This window comes from Amblyraja radiata, chromosome 34, assembly GCF_010909765.2.
Source record: "Amblyraja radiata isolate CabotCenter1 chromosome 34, sAmbRad1.1.pri, whole genome shotgun sequence".
Taxonomy (NCBI): Eukaryota; Metazoa; Chordata; class Chondrichthyes; order Rajiformes; family Rajidae; genus Amblyraja; species Amblyraja radiata.
In genome coordinates, this window is record NC_045989.1 from 15,363,635 (window position 1) to 15,386,901 (window position 23,267).

Sequence of the window (23,267 nt, forward strand, 5' to 3'; positions counted from 1 at the left end):
GAAAAAGCAAGTTAGTCCAAGTAGCAACAGTGGTAGGGTTGGGCAGACTATAGGGACAGGCCCTTCCGTGTCTCTCCATCCATGTGCTTGTCTAAATCCCTCTTAAACGCTGCTGTTGTATCTACTTCAATCTCCGCATCTCCTCCCCTGACAGCACGTCCAGGCACCCACCACTCTCTGTGTGGGGAAAAAAATGTCTCACTCTTTAACTTTTCCTCTATCATCTTCCACAGTTCCCTCCTTGTGGATCTTTATATATTATAGTGCGAAAGGATTTAAATATTTTCTTACGTTAATCATTTGCAAAAATGGAGGCATACGCGTGCGATTATAATTTGGTTGGAACAAGTCCTTGAGCTCGCAAAGGGATACCTCCCTCAGCATGCGTCGGGATATGGGCACAAACCAAACATCCTAATCATCCCACTCAGATAAGGAAGGTTGTTTTCCTTTCAGTTGAGAGTTCACTGTGTTCTGTGTGAAAGTTGTTAGTTGAATTTCATACTCCAACTACCTTCATCCTGTTTCTCGTAACTATCTAGATGCCTCCCTTCACTCTCATGTCCTCTATGATCCCATATAATGTTAATATATTCATAAGTATTTAATACTACAAAGAAAGTTAATAAAGAATATGTCCACATTTTGACACTTTTTTTATCATCGTCTTATCACTATAAATTTTTACGGTTCTTGCGTTTCCTTCTCAAGGGTTCCGTCTGAGTGATGCTGTTTACATCTAGTGGCATGTATCTAATTGGGTTTTTCTTTTACTTTTACTGCTGTTCGCATTATTAGCAGCACCAAATATGGTCTTTTCCACCGAGAAGAGAAAGAATCTTTGTTCATTGCTCGCACTTAAACCTGATCTCCTGGTTTAAATGTGTACATATTTCCTTTTGCCAGAGGGACCTGTGCCTGCTTAACTTTCTCATAGATTTTACTAACTGTTTCACACGTGGCTTGAGCATATTTAAGGATTTTTCATCATTCCATATCAGGGCTACCGTCTCAGGAGTCATCGGGGGTCGGGTTCCTGTTGTCATAGGTCGCCCCATCAATATCTCGTGAGGTGTTAGGCCCGTGTTTCTATTTTTCTGATTTCTCAGGGCATATACATCACTACGGGCATGGCGTCTGGCCACAACAACTTATTTTGCTGACCTATACTTTGGCCAAAGTAGCTTTTATTTCCCCATTTACTATTTTTACCATCCCTGAGCACTGTGGTTGATATGGTACGTGTAATTTTACTGGAACCCAAGAGCCTTCGACAAGTTCTGAACTAATTTATTGGTGAAATGAGTGCCTCTGGCACTGTTTATTCCCATGGGTATCCTGGATTTAGGTATTATTTCTTTCATTAAAATATTGACTACCGATGGCGTGTGCTTCCACCCTTCTGGAGAACATATCAACTATGACCAGAACGTACTTAAAACCCTTTGCTGCGGGCATATGTACAAAATCAATTTGCAAATTCTCAAAAGGCATTTCAGGTTGTGATAGGTGATCACATTTTGCAGGTGTCTTCCCTCTATTATTTTGTTGACACACCAGACATGTTCTTGCAACTTTATCAATTATGACTGTTATACCTGGTGCATACCATTGTTGGGACAATGCATGTGCCGTCCCCCCTTTTTCCATGTGAGCCTGTCCATGGGACAAAAATAGGCTCATGGGACAAACTACCCGACCATCAGGGTGAACCCAGACAATGGGGTCTTGATAACACCCTGCTTTGCTCAGGGAATTATTTTCCTGGAGTGATGCTCGGCTCTGGGCATCCTGTAACTGGGTTACATCAATGCTAACCGGGAGCTTTCTTTGTGCTGCAGACTTAATTTTAACCGCTTGTAATTGCGGGGTTTGCCTGAGGGCAATTTGTTTGGCTACATAATCAGCTGATCTGTTTCCCTTTGATACATCATCATCTGATATACCTTCTAATATTTGATATTTCCATCATGGGAATAGGTTCTGACTGTCTATGTCAGACTCTCATAATTTTGTATATCACAAACAATAGAGGTCCCACTCTGATCCCTGCAGAACACTACTGATTACAGACCTCCATGTTTGAATCTACTAGTCTACCAAAACACTGTGGGTCTTCTGGACCAACCTACCTTTGGAGGAATGAAATGTTCAATTTTGATGTTACACATGACACTTTCAGTTTTGTTACATATAATTAAACAATTGTCCTATTTCTAATTGGGAGAATTAACTTGAAGTAATTTATGGGCCTGTTCCACTTTGGCGATTTTTTGGGCAACTATAGGCAACTGCCGCAAAATTTTCAACATGCTGAACAATTTTCAGCGACAGTGGCGACAATTTTTGCTGTTGTAGGTTGTCATAAGTGCTGTCATAGGGACTAGCTTTAATTCAATTAAAACTAGTCCCTGGCAGTTGCCTATAGAGTCGCCTAAGACCCATTATTGATACATAACACATACAAAGAATGGCTAGGTCACAATTACTGAGGTCCACAGAGAGAATGCCTTAACAATGACCTTGTAGCATTCGATTAATAGCTTGAAGCTCACAATTGGAAATCAGTGTATAATTCACAAATGCAGACCTTCGGAACACAAAGGTAAGACATGCAGTGAATGTCATTAACTTGTAATTGGTTAAGGATTTTAAAACAATGCTTAAGTTTACTAATTCCTGGTATTTCCCAACCATATTTTCAACAGAAGTTACATGTTTACAAGAAAACATTACAGGCCTTAATCTACCCAATATCGTCAACTACACCGCACAATTTTGAGGTGTGGACAGCAACTACTCCAACCTACTGCTATGAATGTGAGGGGCTGCTGTGGGGCATCGCAAGGCAAGGCATGAAATGTACTGAGTGTGGTGTCAAATGCCATGAAAAGTGTCAAGACCTTCTCAATGCTGACTGTTTGCAACGTAAGTATTTTTGCTGACAAAATATTCTGTATTGCATTTGAGAAAGAGAGATCTGTTTATTGGCAGGGATCTTGCAATCAGAATCTATTGACATTTGATGAAGACATAGTTATTAGATGAAAATAAAAAAACTGCAGATGCTAGAAATCTGAAATAAACAGAAAATACCGGAAACACTCAGGAAGTGTCTGTGGCCGGGAAACTGAATTAACATGTTAGGTCAGAGCTTTCATCAGAACTGTTCTGATGAAGATTGTGTTAGCAGAAGTAGAAGAGATTGGGCAGACTGTGCACGGTGGCCTCCAGAAGAGACTTTGCAGGAACCAGCAGAAAAACGTTCATTTCAAGATTTAAGCGACCTGACAAGGACCTAGAAATTGGTTGGATACTCTAAACAGTTGATGTGTGGCAGGCTAATCAACAGGTGGTAGGCCCAGGGTCTCAAAGGACCATTCCTTTTCATTGTGGTGCTTGCAAGATAAATTCAGCCATTCCTGTTCAGGTTTAGGGACCGGGGAGAACGGCTCAGGGGAAGGTTCAGGGATCTGGTCAGTGCTGATCAGTGATCAGAGTAGTCAGGACAAGAACTGGGGAGGAGGTCAGGATCAGAGATGAAATGGTAGTACTGGTGGTTGGAATGCTAGAAAAAGGTTTGGTAATAAAGTCAAGGTAGAGGTGCGATTGGTAGAAGTTGGAAGTGGCTCCAATTGTCAGGAGAGGCAACATCATTGCCATGAGGTGGTTTGAATGAGTGCAAACTCAAATATCCTCTTGGATCCAAACAACCATGTTTCAATGCAACCATACTCTCACAACACAGGATTGTTTCCATGTCCACCCTGTTTCTTAAACCCATCAACATTGAATTCACATTTGTTCCTTGTCAGGTTCTTGCCCCTATTCCTTTATTACATCTTGTCAGTCTCTCCATCTGCAATAAGGTATATCATCCATTTGATTTAAAATAATGCTCAGATATCGAGTGCATCAACAGAAGAACATTTTGATGACTATGAAAGGTTTAGAAAATAGCTGGCAAAATGCTTATGGATCATAAATTTGCTTGGAGAAAATTCTGAGATTGTTTTTGTGGTGTTATTATCAAATTTATTTGAGATGCTATTTTCAAAATATGAGAAAATCTAAACTGTGATTGGCATCTTGACTGGACCTAATCTTATCATTTACAAAGATGTCAGGAATCAATCTTGTGCAGTAAATGCTTAGTATATATTCAACAATCCCAGCAGCTAAAAAGAACTTGGTCTACGCTCAGGCGTAACACTTTCCTTGTGCTAGCGTTTATAACTTCCAAAAAAATAATGTATTCAGCGGAGGGTATTTGTTTTTCTCTCAGTGTACAATCTCGGTGCATCCAGTTCAGATGCAGAGGAAATAAACTGATTTAACAGTTTGTGCCACCTGTGCATATCTTCATATCCTTTTAATGTTGTTTCACCTTCACAAATCTTGCTCATTTAAAATTCTAAACAACTGCTCGCTTTGACATTTACAATTTCAGGAGCAGCCGAGAAAAGCTCAAAGCATGGTGCAGAGGATAAAACACAAAACATCATTGCAGCCATGAAGGAAAGAATGAAAGTCAGAGAGACCAACAAGCCTGAGATTTTTGAGTTGATCCAAGCACAATTTGAAGTGTCCAAAGAAGACTATGCACGGCACTTGAAGGCGGCAAAACAGAGTGTGTTGGAGGGGACGTCCAAGTGGTCAGCAAAGATCAAAATAACAGGTCAGGCCTCCCTGAGCATGTGTTTCCTAAAAGCCCTGTCCCTCTGTACGTATTCATTCCAAGAGCTCTCCTGAGTTTGCCCTGATTCGAACTTGGAGATTTACGGTAATGGCCAGTCGTCGGTGCTCGGGGCTCTCGTGGACATTTTTCAACATGTTGAAAAATCTTCACGAGTCTTCCCGTGCTTACCTGCTGTTAGCGAGTCTTCCCGAGTACCTGCTGATAGCGCTAAGAGACGTCCCCGAGCTCCGACATACCTGCTACATTCATTCTCCGTGCTTACCACGAGTTTGATTTTTATTTAACTCGGGAGAGCTCTTAGAATGAACTCGTACCGTGGGACAGGGCTATAACAATTCAAATGCAATATCTGGGGTAAAGACTTTATTCAAAAAAATTCTGATTCATTTTGGTTTACTATTAATTTTTATTATAGAAAATGATAAGTAACTGCTAAGGTGTTACTGCCATGACATTGACCATGCACAGTATTGACCATGCACAGTATTGACCTGACACAGAATTGACCAGGCACAGCAACAACCGTGCACAGTATTGAACAGCAATGGCACCAACTAGCCACGATGCTGACCAGGCATGGCACCGACTGGCACATTCCACAGATGATCACGTCACCACGTTGCCTACCTTCTCAGAATGCGGGTCACTGTTTTTTAAAATTAAATTATAACAATGCCGGTCACTGGTTGTGTGCGCACTTTGAAAGCTTTCTACAACATTGTTAAAGTGAAATGGATGAATATGTAAATTCAATATATTGTTGACATTTATAGTTGCATTGGTGGAAAAAAAGTAATTCCTTCAAGTAGACTTTTGGGTTCAAACTCCTATCATATTGAATTATTGCTCATTTTTTATCAGTTATCCAGAATATTTGCAGGTATTTTTGTACTTGACGTGTTAAACAAAACACTCCATTGATAATTAAATAACAGCTTTGTAGCAATACTTTCACTAGCAGAACTACAGCAGTTGCGTAGCTGGTAAAGCTGCTGCCTCTTAGCGCCAGAGACTCAGGTTCAATCCTGATGTCAGATGCTGTCAGAGTTTGCATATTCTACCTGTGACTGCATGGGTTTTGTTCCTGGTTTATCCTTCAGCCTTCTGGCGTCTCACCTGTGGCTATAGATCATCGATCAAGGACAAAGGACAAAGATCACTGTCTAGGCCATATCCATCTCCTTCCTTTGCTCTTTCGATAACCCAGACTAAGATCCCACCTGGCCTTGGGAACTTAACCATCTTAATGTTCTTTAAAATACTCAACACCTTGATATCAACATGCCTGAGAATATCAGCATATCTCTCCTTAATCTCATTATCCTTCTCCTTGATGAAGACAGATGCAATGTACTTCATATAGAATCTCTCCCACTCCTCTCGCTCCAGGCATAAATAATCTCCTTTGGCCTTGAGTGGTCCCACATACCCCCTAACTAGTCTCTTGTTTTTAACGTTTAAAATGCCTTCCCATTTGCCTTACTTGTCAAAAACATTTCATTGCCACATTTTCCCTCTGATTCCCTATTTAAACAATAGACGATAGACAATAGGTGCAGGAGCAGGCCATTTGGCCCTTCGAGGAGCCAGCACCGCCATTCAATGTGATCATGGCTGATCATCCCCAATCAGTACCCCGTTCCTGCCTTCTCCCCATATCCCCTGACTCCGTTATTTTTAAGAGCCCTATCTAGCTCTCTCTTGAAAGAATTTCCTTTGTGTTCCTCAAGAGCCCTGATGATATCAGCTCCCTGAATATTTTTCTTCTTCCTATTACTTTTTGACAGCACTCTCATCACCCAAGGTTCCTGAACCTTGCCATCCTTGTCTTTCTTCTTCATAGGACCATGTTGGTCCTGAGTTCTGACTTTAAGTGACTGTCAGATGTGGACATATCCTATAACAGCCGCTCCCAATCTGCTCACCCTGCTCCTGGACTAATCTTAAAATTCAGCATCTTTTACATTTAACCTCAGTGCTACCTATTTATAGTATTTCTATGAAGGATCTAACATACAATCCATGAGTATTTTGCTTTATCCATTTATAACTGGTTTCTCTTCAGCCTGACCAATTCTCTATATATCCATTTTATTGACCTTTCCATACAATCAATTCAACAAATTCATTCCAGGAGATGTTGTTTAGGCTGAGTAATTTGCTTGCCTATTATTTCCATCTCTTTACCTGGCCAAGAAATGAGTTAACTCCAAGGGCATTGAGAAGGGAAATCAGCACAAAAATAAACTTCACAGCAAAAATAAATATCATGCTTGCTGTTGGATAATGGCTTGCTGCGTTTTCAAAGATCCCAGCTAACCTGTGATTGATGATGCTGGTGTAAAACAAAAGTTATGGCTTACCAACCTATACCATAATTCTGAAACTCTAAATGTAGATAGAACAAAGTGTCAGGATGCTATGTGTAGGCACCATTATTTTCCATGGTGATCTTCTCTGATCAAGGAAGGAAGTCGATCCCATTGCTGTAACCTTTTCTCTAATTCATTTTTGAATGGGACTGCTGGACCAAGGAACATATCCTACCATTCATATAAACTTTGTGCTGGTAATGGCGAGCGGTAAAAAAATGCTGATGTACAATTAGTCATATTTATGTTTTACGTAGCTGATTGAAGATATTCATTAAATATTCCAAACTTTATTTGTGCAACAGTGCTCTGTGCTCAGGGTTTACAAGCAAAAGATAAGACTGGCTCGAGTGACCCTTACGTCACAGTGCAAGTGGGTAAAACCAAAAGGAGGACCAAAACCATTTTTGGGAATCTCAACCCCAGCTGGGATGAAACATTTCACTTGTAAGTACTGGATTATAAATTGGTGTTTGCTGTGCATTATCACATTTTAATGGGTTAACCTCACAGTCTGCTTCTGCGCAGGATTTTCTGAATACTGTATACAATATACTTGATAAAGTTGATATACATATTTTTATCATCAACGAATGTCTTTTTTTTCACAGGTTACGAGTTAAAAAGTAAGAACTGACTAAAGTGAAAGCAGTATTCACTGTCATGTTATTAAAACAATAATTTTCAAACATTTTCCACATGATAAAAAAAAATTCAAAATGAAAGTAAGGGTATTGATGTAAACAAATTGCAAAACTGCATGTTTTTACTGGGCAGGGATTTGGTCCTTCGCCTGAATTATGCACATAAACAATTGCTCACTGGAGCTCCAGAACTGCAGCTGAGTCCGAAACAATTCTTGTTTCAAAACTGTGAAGTGTGTGTGATATAAACACATATATATATATACATATAAATAAATGGTGAGCTACCTTCATCGCACGGAGGTCCCACAGTGCTGGTACAATAGGCGTTTCAAGGATTTGACTCAATAACAGCGCCAGAGACCTAGATTTAATTCTGAATGTGGGTGCTTTCTGCACGTTCTTCCTGTGACCGCTTGAGTTTTCTCCGGGTTTCCTCCCACATTCCAAATACATGCAGGTTTTGTGATAAATTGGCTCCTGTAAATTGCCCTTGTGTGTAGGATGTGAAATCGGGATAACATCGAACTAGTGAATGGGTGATAACTGGTCGGCACAGACTCGGTGGGACGAAGTGCCTGTTTCCGCGCTGCATGTCTAAATTATAACTATAGGGGAACATAATGTATTTCCAAGCTAGTATACTTCGTCAACTGGAGTTGGTGGCATTCCCATTTATTTGTTGCCCTTACCTTTCTTGATGATAGCGACATCAGGTTTGAGATGTTCTTGAAGATACCTGGAGCTATTTGAGTACATTTTGTAATTAGTGCACTCTCCAGCAACAGTGTGCATCAGTGGCGGAGTGACTGCATGCTTGAGGTGGTGGATGGAGTGCCAGTCAAGCAGGCTGCCCACACTTTCTTTCTAGAGTTCAACCTTCTATGTGGCTGCATATAATGCACTGTGGGCTTTCCAATGTGTGGCCAGAGGCCAGTGAGGATGTCCTTGAACCAGCTTGCAAACTGGGAATAGTAGCAAGGGTAAATTGAGCAGAGAAAGGTTAGCAGACAATATGTTCCTGCCTTCACACAAAAATGTAACACTTAATTGGGCACCAGTGTTCCTTATAAACATTGTCACCTTGGCCAAATGGAAAGAATGTCCATACATGTTGTAACCATTTGTATTGAGAAATTGCATAATAATTCTGTGATTGAAACTGCAAGCATCATTTAGGTTATTTATTGCCTATCCTTTGATGCCAGTGGAACAAGTAAGGTGGAGCTGTCATGTTTCAGTAGCAGATTAACAGTATCATGGCCATTTGTGCTTTTGGAGTACTCAATGCTCTTAATTTCCCCCATTATTCTGTCCATGGCAGCTGCCTGGTACCAGACAGGTTGGCTGTCTGGGGTCTGGTGCCATAACATTCAGCTGTCTTTCTTGCCTTTCTCCCTGACCCCATTTGAGGTTTATGACTCAATATCCTCTCCAGATTCATTGCTTCATCCATCTGAAGCTCTGCTGCTCAAAGCTTCTGTGGTTTGTAACTTGGGAATTCTCGTGCAATCTTGGCCAACCTCCTTAAACATGACCAACTTCAACATGAGGGGGGAAAGTTAAAGGCGACGAGGAGGTTACTTTTTTTACAGTAAAAATGACACACTCTGCCAAGGGTAATGGTGGAAGCAGATTATGATAGTGGTGTTTAAGAAGCCTATAGATAATCACGTGCATATGCAGTTAATGAAGGACACAAATCATGTGCAGTTAGAAGAGATTAGTTTACCTTGGCATCTAATGTGGGCGGCGCGACCGACGTCGCAGCGGCCTCTGCAGTCTGTCTGTGTATTTTTAATTTTTTTGTCCTGTTGAGGGTTTAGTTTGTAGCGGGTTTTTAAATGTGTATGTGTGGGGGGTGGGTGGGGGAAACTTTTAAATCTCTTCCCTGCATGGAGACCCGACCTTTTACCTGTCAGGTCTCCGTTGCCGTTGGGGCCTAGCGCCGTGGAGCGGCCTCCAACCAGAACGACCTGGAGGCTCAAGTCACGGAGCCTGTGGAGCTGTGGAGCCGCAGGGCTGTGGAGCTGCGGACCTACCTTCGTGGAGCTAGCCAGCTTCGGAGCGTGGAGAGCTGCGGCGGCGAGCTGCTGCGACCCGACTCCGGTGGATGGTGACACCGGGAGCCCGCGGGTCCCCGGTGGGAAACTGCTTTGCGGGGCACCGGCAACGGCGACTTCTCCTGCTCGAATTGCGGCGTTCAGAGTGACCTGGAGCGGGGCCTTACAACGCCCGGCGCGGCTTTAAATTGCCGCGGACTTGCTAGCGCCCGCCGGGGGCTCCAACATCAAGACCCGGGGCAGGGCCTTACATTGCCCGGCGTGGCTTTGAGTGGCCGCGGACTTGCTAGCGCCCGCCGGGGCCTTTGACCTCGACTTCGGGAGAGGAATGGAGAGCAGGGGAGAGATAAGACTTTGCCTTCCATCACAGTGAGGAGGAGACTCACTGTGATGGATGTTTGTGTGAATTGTGTTGGTGTGTGTCTTGGTTCTTTTCTTGTATGGCTGCAGAAACCAAATTTCGTTTGAACCTCATGTGAGGTTCAAATGACAAATAAAAGGTATTGTATATTGTAAGTATGGCATAGATATCGTAGGCTAAAGGCCCTGATCCTGTGCTGTGCTGTTCTATGTTCTATAACCAACAACCACAAGACTGTCTCACTTCTCTTTTGAAGAACTCCTTAAAACACACCTCATCTCCATATGGAAAGTGTCACCTTTTCTTTGCTGAGGTTCCTTGAAGTTCTTGCTACTTCAGAGGCACTATATGATTATCAGGTCAATCAAAAGCAGAAAACACTGGAAACGGTTGGCAGCATCTGTGGAAGGAGAAATGGTTACGTTCATGTCATAGGAGCAGAATTAGTCCATTTGGCCCATCAAGTCTACTCCACCATTCCATCGTTGCTGATCTATCACTCCCTATCAACCTCATTCTCCTGCCTTCTGCCCATAACCGCTGCCATCCTTACTAATCAAGAATCTGTCAGTCTCTGCCTTAAAAATATGCATTGACTTGGCCTCCACGGCCATCTGTGGCAATGAATTCTACAGATTCACCACCCTCTGACTAAAGGAATTCCTCCTCGTCTTTCTAAAGGTACATCCTTTTATTCTGAGGCTATGGGCACTGGTCCTAGACTCTCTCACTTGTGGAAACATCCTTTCCACATTCACTCTATCCAGGCCTTTCACTGTTCGTTAACGCACGGAACTCTTCATCAGAAATATCAGCTTGTATATTCATATTGAGCCTGCTTTTCCTTTGTCTGGAAACAGTTGTGCATTGCATTGTTATATTTGGCATTTGATTCTTTTTTTCAACTTTTGTTTAGTGCACCTTCAAAGCTTATTTTGTTCTTGGAAGAATATATACCTTCCTCTGTTTCTCTGACCAAGAATTTATTCACTGCAGATTTATCAAACTGCTCTCTGAACTGAATTGAGTTAAATCCTCAGCTTTTATGTTTTTTTTTATATCTATGCCAAAATCTTTTACTGAGCAACAAGCTCTGATTACTAAATCTGCCCATTTTCTTGTCTCAGCATGGAAACTCTTATTTTCTATCTGGAAAATTACAGCAATTCCATTTTTAAACCACATGATTATCAACATGTCTAAAGAATCCAATCGCATTACATCAAGATTAGAAATAAAATGTGATGCTTGATTATCATTAGGTCTAAGATGTTACTGCATCATTTGCTATGGAGCTGGTCACTATTAGTTTGAAAATTACTTCAGACACTTAAGCAGAGAAATCAAAAGCATTCTTTATAACTTTCTCCTTTATTATCTTGATCTTTCTAGCTTATCTGTATTCAAACCTTAGAAGTGTCATAATTCCCCAATTCAAAGTAAAATTGGTTCTAATCTTATCTTGCTTGATTCACTTGTACTTATAATGTAAGGTACAATACAATGGGGTTTCTTTCTTACATGCTGCCATAAATTCGATAATGTCTGTGGTGTGATTGATAGCTATGACAACAATCATTGGACTCAGTATATTTGAAGCTTTTCACATTTGAGATTATCGATGTAGGTCAGTTGAAGATGTTAGTCTGGGATGTGCATATGTTTGTGCATTGGTGGAATCAGTGATTGTAATTCCTCACCTAAATCTCTGTTTAGCTGCTGTTCCATGTGTAATCATAAAACAGCTTAAGCACAGCACAGCTAAGTGCAGCCGAAAAACATTGTAACATCACTTTCGCCAGATATAGAAATCATATGATTTCTTGTCAACTACAGACCAAAACACAGTGATTTATGTACAAAGGATGAATATAAGAACTCTTTCCTCTTTCTAGAACACAATTTTCCCTAAAATCAATGCACAGAAGCCAGCAAAGAAAGAATAAGTTGTTTCAAAGTTCCATGGAGAATAGTGTATTTGTGTTCAATATATTCTTCGCTCTGTTTCCGGTGCCGAGTGTTTATTTTCCGTTGATTAGTACTGCTACAAATGTAGTGTAGTCATGTTGTAGTTCCAAGTGTGCTTCCAGAGTTTGATTCTGTTAACCTCAGCGTGTTCAGATATCAGCTAGAGAAGTGATGGAGCTGGATGGAGCAGAAATGCTGCAGGTCCGAGTAACTGCCATTGGGACTGGCATCCCCAGGGTCATTATTCGAGAGCGTGAGCTGTCTCGGGTGTTGTCGGTGACATTGCAGGCAGGGCCGGCCTTAAGCCGATTGGACCAATTGCTCCCAATTGGGCCCCGCGCCTAAGGGGGCCCCGCGCCAGAGTAATGTACTCTCGGCTCAGGTAGATCTACCCTGGGTAGAGGAGGAAGAGATGGGTGGAGAGAGAGTAGAGGGGGTGGAGGGGGAAGAAAGGGATATACGGAGAGGGGGTGTGAGGGGGAGGTGAGTCGTTCCCTCACGGTCCCGGGGCAGCGCTCCCGCCCCTCCAGTCGCCGTGCTTCACGCACACAGCCCTGGCTCCACCCCTCTCTCTCCCCGGGAAGACGCGGTGAACAATCCAGGGAGGGCTGGGCCGGGGGTTGGAGCAACGTTTACAAACCTCGGCCTCAGCTCATACCCGTCCGCCCGGACCACGGCTGCCGGCCCTTTCCCTCCCTTCTCTCCTCCCCTTCTATCCCTCCCTTCCCTCCCTCCCTTCTCTCCTCCCCTTCTATCTCTCCCTTCCCTTCTTCCCTCCCTCCCTTCTCTCCTTCCTCCTTCCTCTATCTCTTTTCCCTTCTCTCCTTCCCTCCCTCCCTTCTTTCTCTCTTTCCCCCTCCCTTCTTTCTCTACTTCCCTCACTCCCTTCTCTCCTCCCTTCCTTCTCTCCCTCCATCCCTTCTCTCCCTCCCTCCCTTCTCTCCTTCCCTCCCACAAACATAATGCACAGACAACTAACACACACACATCACGCATGGACAACTAACACACGCACATATAAGTTAGGATGTGGTAGAAGCCCAAAGGGTAGGATGGGGCTGAAGCCCAAAATGTAATGCCTGGACTAGTTTTTCACCAATTGGTTTTCCAGGATCTAGTTAATTATTATTTTTTTCATTTCACAGTCACTAAAACAAGTGGTATTGTAACTATGTACTTTTCAGAGGTGTCTACACATTTTGTTTGAGAAACTCAGCGGGTGCAGCAGCATCTATGGAGCGAAAGAAATAGGTGACGTTTCGGGCCGAAACCCTTCTTCAGTCTGATCTTCCAGCATCTGCAGTTCCTTCTTTTACACATTTTGTTTGTTACTTGCAGGCTTACACGTATGCAATTTTATATTAAAATGTAGCTTAGATCTGTTTGGTCCATTAAGTCGCAGGCACATTTTAAGTGCACATTTTGATTGTTTTCCATTCTACCATAGAGACATAAAGTCTATAATAGACTTTATTTGTATTTCTATGATTCTACAGACTTTGGCTGGGAACCTGGGGCTCACCAAAATTGTTCCCAATTGGGCCCCGCACCTCCTAAGGCCGGCCCTGATCGCAGGAACTTAAAAATGGGACCTGAGAATCCTGAGCCTTCCCGTTTGGGAGAAGGCTCTGTGTGTGACGATGGGTGCATCCTAATATGGGCCAGTTCTTGGCTATCAAGCTTCAAGCGGAGGCTCTCAAGGGGGAGATATTGAGTTATTTAATACAATTCATGAAACATGGAAAAGTAAGTCGTACAAGTAGGACAAGTAGACCTGTGGTTGGATTAATTTAAGGCAGCATCATAACATTAATGTCTAGAAACTCTGCCCCAAACAGCATCGTTCAACATGCTGACTATTCCATTGGAAGTAGAGCCTAACACTGTGATGCTAATTTATTGTCTTTAGTGCAACTGTGTGAAGATTACATTTTAAGCTGATAGGTTTTTCAGGCAGAGCAGTGGAGGTTTGAAGAAAATGTTTCATGTAAAAAACATACAATGTCCAATGAATTTTTAAGGTCTTTCTGGGCAGGTGGGCCAATTTAGTCTGAATATGTTTCCTGGTTTTGATAGATTTCCCTTTTGGAGAGTGTTCGAATTATACACAGATCAAAGTCCAATTGAGATTTGACATTGTTGATAATAACAGGTTAGCCAACTAAAAATACACAGACGAGGCTGGAAGTAGCTGCCAGGGAATTTATCACTGAAATCTTCTGTCAGCCATCCAGATACATTCCCGAGTGTTTTAATTGGTTGTGCTATGCCAGATACATCTCTGGAGAGAGGAGAGAACAGAGCACCATCAATCCTGGCCTGGCAAAACCGAATACCTTTCTGAATTTATTCAAGATATCAACGATTTCTTATTTAGTATTCAGAAAAAAAATCATGCTTTTTCATCTTTGGTAAAGCACGAAAAGATACTGATCCACAGTTCGCTATTTACCGTTTTGAAATGTCACTTTACTGAGTTTATAACAAAGGTTAATCTGAGAGGTTGGTTTTATTTTATATATGATTCCCAAAGAGTGCCTTGGTACTTGGTAAAATTGGTAAAATTTTTGTAAAATTGATGAAATTAATGCAAGTGCAAGAGCTTGGAATTGTTTAATTAGAATCAGAATAATTAGAATAATTTAATTGCCACACAACCAAGGTCGGTGGTATTTGGGTAAGTGCGCATATGTGCAATACATTAGGACTTGCTCGGGCCATTGGGGTAAAATTCCAGCTCACAAGATCCAAGCTATCATGAGATTTAGAAAATTCAGCATGCTCAAAGGCTAGCCTTGCAGGATAAGTTGAAGATAAGTGGTAAATTTCAGCAGTGGTCAGTGGTTGAAGTGACAGAGTGGAAAATATCCAAGGCAGCAGCAGGGTTGTGTTTAGCTCAGGGGGATTGTCAAGGGCTTGTGCTTGGGGTCTGAGGGAGATTTGATGTGCTGGGTATATACAGTGCCCTCCATAATGTTTGGGACAAAGTCCCATCATTTATTTATTTGCCTCTGCACTCCACAATTTGAGATTTGTAATAGAAAAAAATCACGTGTGGTTAAAGTGCACATGTCAGATTTTAATAAATGCCATTTTTATACATTTTGGTTTCACCATGTACAAATTACAGCAGTTTTATACACAGTCCCCTCCATTTCAGGGCACCATAATGTTTGGGACACAGCAATGTAAAGTAAATAAAAGTAGTCATGTTTAGTATATTATTGCATATCCTTTGCATGCAATGACTGTTTGAAGTCTGAGATTCATGGACATCACCAGTTGCTGGGTGTATTGATGGTTGGTCCACATGATGTGTTCCCAGAGTTTGACTCTATCACCTGCATTTCCTCAGGCAGCTCTGCCTTTACTTCTTTAGCATCGTCTTTGTGTTGTGAAGGCCCACTTTTGCACGTGGTCTGTGCAATCAATATGCTGGTACATTGAAACTTATTGAAGTAATATTCAGGTCCTTATTGCACACCATTAGACTGCACCACTGACATCCAGTCACCATGATGTTTTAATATGTCAGGCATATAAGGGATTTGAAAAGAAAATGGTGTCTGTGACCCTGCATCAAATCTCTAATATTTATGCTTTTCCAGGTAATTTCAGTCATATAATAGATGTAATCAATTTTAACCCAAAACAATTTCTCGGCCAAGTTCTTTAGGTTCACACTGTCGATTTGATAAAAGTGTGTTGAAGTGTGAATAGGAAGTGTGCACTTACTGTTCTTCAGTGCTGAAGTTGGCTTAGGCTTTTTATTCTTGAGCTCAATAACAACATGCCCATTATCTGCTAATTTCCTGTCACATGCCGCTTGTTGGATTTCGATCTTCAGGACTTGATTTGCTGGAAATTTCAGATCTTTCTCATACCTGTCTTTTTTCTTTCTCTCTCGTTTTTTTTCTCTCTCTCTTTTTCTCCTGTCTCTGTCTGTCTGTCTGTCTGTCTGTCTGTCTGTCTCTGTCTCTGTCTCTGTCTCTGTCTCTGTCTCTGTCTCTGTCTGTCTGTCTGTCTGTCTGTCTGTCTGTCTGTCTGTCTGTCTGTCTGTCTGTCTGTCTGTCTGTCTGTCTGTCTGTCCCAGTCTGCCTCCCCCACCAATCCCGCTCTCCTGTCACTCTCTTTCACAAAGCTGTTTTGAAATTATTTGTAAAATTAAGTTATTTAGGGAGATGTGTGCAATTTGGAACAGGCTGAGTGCCTGCAACTTGCTGTTTTTTTGGTGTGAAATTCTGGAATTAGAGGCAATTTGAAACAAAAATGCACAAGAAAAAAGACAGGCCGTGGCGGTGATGCACCAGAAACTGATCCTCTTGTCAGTTCAAAGGCTGTTTGAGAGAGAAATTTATTGAAATTGGTATTTGCAGATTAGCACATTTAAAAAAGAATTTAGAAACGTTACATTTCCTCGCATAATGTACTTGAATTAATGGTAAATTATTTGCAAACATTCTTGTGCTTAATATTTTATGCTTATATTGTAAAATATTGATTTATCTCATTTTTGAGCTTTGATAGATGTTTTTAAGAAGATTTATTCAGGAAGGGAATGGGCAGAGAAGTGGATGAGGAGAGTGTATCAAGTATGATTTTGTTTAATCATGGAGCAGGCTTGAGGGGCTGAATGGCCTGCTTCTGTTCCTATTTCTTTACGACTTAAGATTTAGTGCAGTCTTAACACATACCTTACAGTCTTAGCCATAACTTGGGGATTAGCTCAGTTAAATTATACTGACCATTTAAAAAGCCTGGTGTAGCCTTTAATGGTGCCACTCTTGCACGTGTGTCCAGTGACTGGTATTTTGAGTGTCTAATGCTTGCTGCAGTACGTGCATTAGCGATTTGGCACACTGGATTACAATTGAAATGAGATGGAAGAGAATTAAAACTGAGATAGTGAGCAAGGATTTATTTTATAAGAATTTTGGGACCTCCAGGCAACCACTTAAGCCTCTGCCACCAATCGGTTAAATCATGACTGATCAGTTCAGCTCACTTTCCCAACCTTTGATCCAGAAACCTGGCTTGTCTCATGAAAATGGCTTCTCACTAGCTTCCTCCTCAGATCGCCCTCTATAATTTTAAACACTTTCATTAATTCACACCACACCCCCCCTTTTCTCCAAGCTCTTGAAATATGACCTAAGTTTATGCACCTTATCATTATTTAACTCGTATCCTCCGAAAACCAATATATTCTCTTGACTTGTGCTGTCCAGAATCAGTCACCATATTCCGTATGGGATCTGATCAATGCCTCATGCAAAAGAAACATCTCCTCACTTTTGTATTCAACTCCCTTGAGATAAAAGCCCATCAGCCCATCAATTATTTGCAGCCATCATTTGATGCGAATGACTGGATTACCTGGTCCTGCTTCCAACTGTTCCTCTGCCCATTAAATCTCCAACAATAATTTGCCTGTTGCGCGTGCACTTTGCCTTTTAACTTAATTTCACTGAAAATATAGAATGAATTTTAGAGGCAGTGTGTCGTGTGCTTTGATTCTATGCAGTGCATTTAGTGTTTCTGGCCAAGGATGGTTTTTCAGGCAAGCCATTTCTTGGGAAAATGAGAATCTACAAAACCCATAAGGCCAGACAAAATGTAATTAATAAGCTATCAGTTAAAATGTCACTTACTCATCATTGCATTTGTTCTAAATTTTCCGCGACCTTTAGTGGAATGGTGGTTGGTAAATATCCTCATTACACATGGCCCCAACCTCCACTGTTGATGATCTCCAAGCACGTATCTCTGGCAGCTTCTTTAACTCCGATTTGTTTTCCGGACTTTGGCCCATTATTATCTTCCTATCAATGTTAATGGCGTTATCACAGAAACATGCCCTTGTACATGATTGAAAAAGGCAACTGGTCCCATTCCTTGGATCTTTTCATGAATATTTTTATAAATATGTTATAAACTTGTTCATTCTTTCCTATTAAAAGATATATAGCATCCTGCCTTAAAAGTAAAATGTGTTAATTTATATTATGTGTTTTTCAGTAGGTCCCATTATAGTACGTGTTTATCTTTATCATGGTGATAGTTCGAGTCCACAATTTTTGTATAATCCCAGCAAGTCAGTCTAAATTACTTTAACAAATTTGCATTGTTGAATTGGCAAATTTGCAGTGAATCATTTTGAAAAAATGTTGTTGCTGTTGGTTTCAGGGGCACTTTCCAAAGATTACAATGTCTGTTTTGTGTAGTTTATATATGCAAAGTATGCATTTCATTTTGTGAATGGAATTATATGACAGATAATGAATATACCCTACTTCAAATTCAAAATATATAGCCAATGCTGGAAATCTAAAATAAGAACTGAAAATGTTGGAAATAATCAGCAGATCAGGCATCGTCTATGGAGAGAAAAGTAAAATGGGGAAACAAAGATATTAACTCTCCGTACAGACATCAGAAGAAAAATAAGCGAGCTCATTTAGAAAGCCAATCCAATCATCCAAAGTGTTCAATAATACTCTTGTGCAATGATTTCATCATTTTTTCATTTGAAAAGATTGATAATGATTTAAAAATTGTAGAGAAACCAATGGTGATTTCATTGAGCCTCAATATTCAATAACCTACTTGAAAAAGATTACATTTAGTATGAACTGAAAATCTTTTTGCCACAGTCGGTAAACCTTGTTTCTCAGTGTTGCATATGAATGTTTAATAGAGGCAATACCATTTTCCAGAGAGTTATGAAAGTGACTATAATAGAATAAAAGTGAAAGTGGCCTCTATAGCTGCATGTTGGAATAATATCAATAAACCTCTTGGTAAGCCAAGTAAACAAGTTGAACTACTTTAATTAGCTTGGGATTTGCTACAACTACTTCTAATTATAAGTCCAATAAAATGTTAAGTGCAACTTTCTTCATGGACTTAACAGCATACTCAATCTTGAGTTGCAAGCTAACTATTAGTCTTCCTTTTTCTGTACAGCCACATCCAGCCTGTTTCTTCGAGTTCATTACTCCTTTTCCAATTCATTAATCCTTTTAATAATAAAACCATTTATTGTGGGAATATGAGAAAGAAGCAGTGTGCATGTTTATTTCGACCGAAATCAACTTTATTTATGCCTAATTAGTTTAAAAATTATATCTTCAGCCTCTCCATGGCTCATGATGAGCTAGAACATTAATAAAACAAAATATATTCCGGTCCTGCAGAACCACAAAGTCGAACAACTTTCTAAGCTTGGTCTCTGCCAGCGGCAACAATTCTCCTGACATCCCATTTGTCTCAGTCTCAAGTAATTGTTAAAGAAAAATTACAATGATGGAAGAACAATGTTTTCCAGGTTGCAGTATGCAGCTAAACACATTATACAAAAGGTTGTTAATAAAAGTTAATTCCTCTCATATAAATTTAAGTCATAATCTGATGAATTATTTCTGAATGGTGCTCAGTCAATAAAACAAAATTCCTAAATTAAATAAGAAAAAATGATATATTGAATGGTGATCATTGCTGAACTATTTTTATCTACTATCTTTTTAATTTATGTACAGTGAGTGCCATAATTCCACTGATAGAATAAAGGTTAGAGTCTGGGATGAAGATGATGACATCAAGTCTCGAGTTAAACAGCATTTCAAAAAAGAATCAGACGACTTTCTTGGACAAACAATTATTGAAGTCCGAACACTGAGCAGTGAGATGGATGTCTGGTATAACTTAGGTATGTGGTTATTTATTTGTGGCTATTTCTGGGGCACATCATTGCATCTGTTTGATCTGTGGCTGGAGTATAATATGTACGAGGTTGTTGAAATTTGTGTCCTCTTCAAATTTTAGTTTTATTCATGTGATCGGGGTTGTGGGAATTCGCTGGCGACACCAGCATCTAATTGTGCTTCACTGAGTGCCTAGGGTATTTCATTGTCAGATAATCGTGATCAGAACTGTATACAGTATTTCAAGTGTGGTATCACCAATGACACTGTACAGCTGCAATGTGATGTCCCAACTTTGTAGTAAATACCCTTCCCATTGAAGAGAAGCATGCCAAATGCCTTCTTCACCACCCTGCCTTTCTTCACTCAAGCCTGAAAATTCTGGGTGAAGAAAAGACAGTGGATAAGAAGGTCCTCTTGGACTAAGCATTGACTTGGCGACTGTTGCAACATACACTTACGCTTGTTCTGCCAAGGCCTGTTGGATCTCCTGGATGCTAACTATTTTAACCCATTCCCATTCCCATACTAACCTTTCTGTCCTGGGCCTCCTCCATTGCCTGAATGAGGCACATGCTAACTCGAGGAATAGCATCTCACCGTCCACTTGGGTGGCTTACAACCTAATGGTATGAACATTGAATTTTCCAATTTTAGGTAACTAACTTCCCCATTTATCCCCCTCTCTTCCCAGTGTCCCTTTATCTGGATGTGCACCCATGTTTCCCTCTCTCCTGCCCCTCCTTTCCCCTGACCCTTTCCACCTATGTCCTGACCCCTGGCTTCACATCGTCTCTCCTTATCCCACAGTCTTTAGATTTCCTTTCTTATCTAGCCTTTGTCCCTATGTTTGCTAACAAAAATCATCTCATCTGTATGCAACAATCATTTGCCAGGCTTTGTTCCATCACCAGCTCTGCCAGCTTTCTCTCCCCTACTACAATCACTCTGAAGAAGGGACCCGACACAAATCGTCTCCTACCCATGGTCTTAGAGATGCTGTCTGATCTGCTGAGTTACTCCAGCACTTTGTGTCTTAATGTCTGATGTTAGTATGGATGAGTTGGGCTGAAGGGCCTGTTTCCCTGCTGTACAACTCTATATACAACAACCTATGTTGTTCAGTTTAATGATTTCATGTTCGTACGTTTGGGCAGATAAGTCCAAGTTAGAATTGACATACGGAGGTGATTGCACGCTGAAATATTCTTAATCCTTGGGTTTATAATTAGATGTGCTTTTCCTCAGGATGCATTTAGAAAAAACCTGACGTTTTTTTCTCCTTGATATCTGGCCATATTGTTTCTGCAGAGCAACCCTAGTATATACTCTGGCTCTGATTTTGTTTTTGAAACCAATTATGTATTTTTTTTAAATAATTCAGCCACATTTTTTGTGGTCTTTTCTAATTATTCCTTCCCTTCATATCAAGCTCAGTGTGATTTGTCAATCCTGCTCAGTCCTTACAGGGTCCCACATTCTCGGTAAGGACATAATGTCTTAAATTATACTTATGATTTATTCCTGGCATTACACAACTACACATAATTAATTATTTGAACAAATGTTTCTTTTACAAAACAGAAAGAAATAGAGCATCTTCCTACTCACCACGAGGTATATGTTATATACCATAAATTGGCATCGTGTCAAAAGCTGCAATTTTATTTTAGTTCAGATGGATTCATAAACTGTTTTAATCTATTGGTTTTGAATATCTTCTGAACCATCCATCAGATTACAATCTTGTAATTCACTTCCAGAATTGTTTGTTAGGTTTGAATTTTCAATTTAGGTTGGTAATGCAGTCAGAATTTCATTACATCCTTATAAATGTTTCAGCATGGCCATGGCAGTACAGTATAACTTAATTTGTTTTTGCTTGTTCACCCTCAGCATACTTTTTTTTTTATCATCCCACCATGTAAACCTCTGGAAACATATTGACAATTTGCAGCTGGCAAGTGTCTGTCACAATGAAATTAATATTGAACTCCAGGTGACTTACAAATGTTACATGAAAATCAAATTGGAAACTCTTTCAAAACTTTAAACAAAAATTGAAGATGGCTGAAATAAAGTTAATAAATTCATCAAATGCAAATTATGGCACATTTCCACATGATCCTATTTCCTTTTTTCAAATTTCAAATGTACTGATTATGTTTTCAAATCTCGAAACAATGTTGTTAATGTAGAATGGAATCAGAAAATGTTGGAAATATTCAGCAGGTTAAGTAGTATACAGAGAGAAAGAAGCAGAATATTTATCTCAGGTTGACAATTTCTCACCTGAACTGGAAAATGTTAGAATAGTCAATATTTTGGGGATGTGGAGAGCCAGTGGTAAAAATAAAAATATTTAATGATAAAAGTAGGTTGTGAAAGAAATTTCAGGATATATTGAGATAAAATAAAGAAATAAAAATTGGTCTGGGAGTCCGTTACCAATCTGTTGATGATTTGAAGAGCCATATGATCCGCCTGACCCAAATGGGAGTTCCGTAATCAATTTATGCATGAATTTAAGTTGGATTTCCAAAGTGACATGTGACAGAATATTTTTTTTACGTTCAGTGCTAAAACTAAATAATGAACGATAAATTCAGCTAATCTCTGTTTTGCTAAGCAGAATGAAAACGCCCTTAAATTTAAACTGTATTACCAATTTAGTTGCTACATCATCCCAATGTTTCTAATTCCATGTACCTGATACCTGCACATGGATACTGTCTGTGGTGACTGTGAATGAGACCAGGGCTGTAGATGTGAAGTGGTTTTATTTAGCAGACATTCAGGAGTAGACCCGGTGGAAGATTCTCTCCTGGGAGAGGCTCCCAGTAGAGTCTCCCTCAACTTAGAGTACATTGATTTTTTTTGTGCTTTGAAGAACAAAGATAACAGCAGGTAGTTGAATACAATTTCACAAGTCAATTGCGCAGCTTGCTTCAGAATTTTGAGTGCAGACAAAATGTTCCATTGAATGGGAGCACATCATAATTACCAAGAAACTTCTGAAAGTTCAAGCACCTTTGCAGAGACAAAATGATTCACATGGATGGTTTTAAATCCTCTCAGGACAGAGACCCCAGATGCTCAAAATTAGTGCAGCCACTAGATACACAAAGTACCCCCAACTGTTGAGCAAAAACAAACTGGCAGTGGAACTGAGTGGGTCAGGCAACTTCTGTGGAAGGTAATGAACAGACGATGTTTCATGTTGTGACCATTCTTCAGACTGATGGAGTAGAGGGAGGATAAGGTGAGGACAAGGAGTCGAGCAAGCGCTGTCAAGCGATAAGTTGGCAGAAAACTCAGATGGATAGGAGAAGTAGGAATCTGATAAATCTCCTCTGCGCCCTTTTTAAAGCCTCCACGTCCTTTCTGTAATGGGGTGACCAAATGTGGCTTAACTAAAGTCCTATAAAGCTGCATCATGACCTCCTGATCCTTATAA

At 40.5% G+C, this 23,267-nt stretch overlaps 1 protein-coding gene across 4 annotated transcripts in view; it reads left to right on the forward strand.

The window, feature by feature from the left end:
* The window catches only part of unc13c (unc-13 homolog C), a 378,167-nt gene that overhangs the window by 218,613 nt on the left and 136,287 nt on the right, over positions 1-23,267 (forward strand). For all 4 annotated transcript variants that reach the window (XM_033050677.1, XM_033050678.1, XM_033050675.1 and 1 more), the window contains 4 exons: positions 2,709-2,928; positions 4,451-4,678; positions 7,377-7,518; positions 19,646-19,815. In XM_033050677.1, coding sequence (XP_032906568.1) covers positions 2,709-2,928; positions 4,451-4,678; positions 7,377-7,518; positions 19,646-19,815 — 760 coding nt within the window. The remainder of the gene's footprint in view (positions 1-2,708; positions 2,929-4,450; positions 4,679-7,376; positions 7,519-19,645; positions 19,816-23,267) is intronic.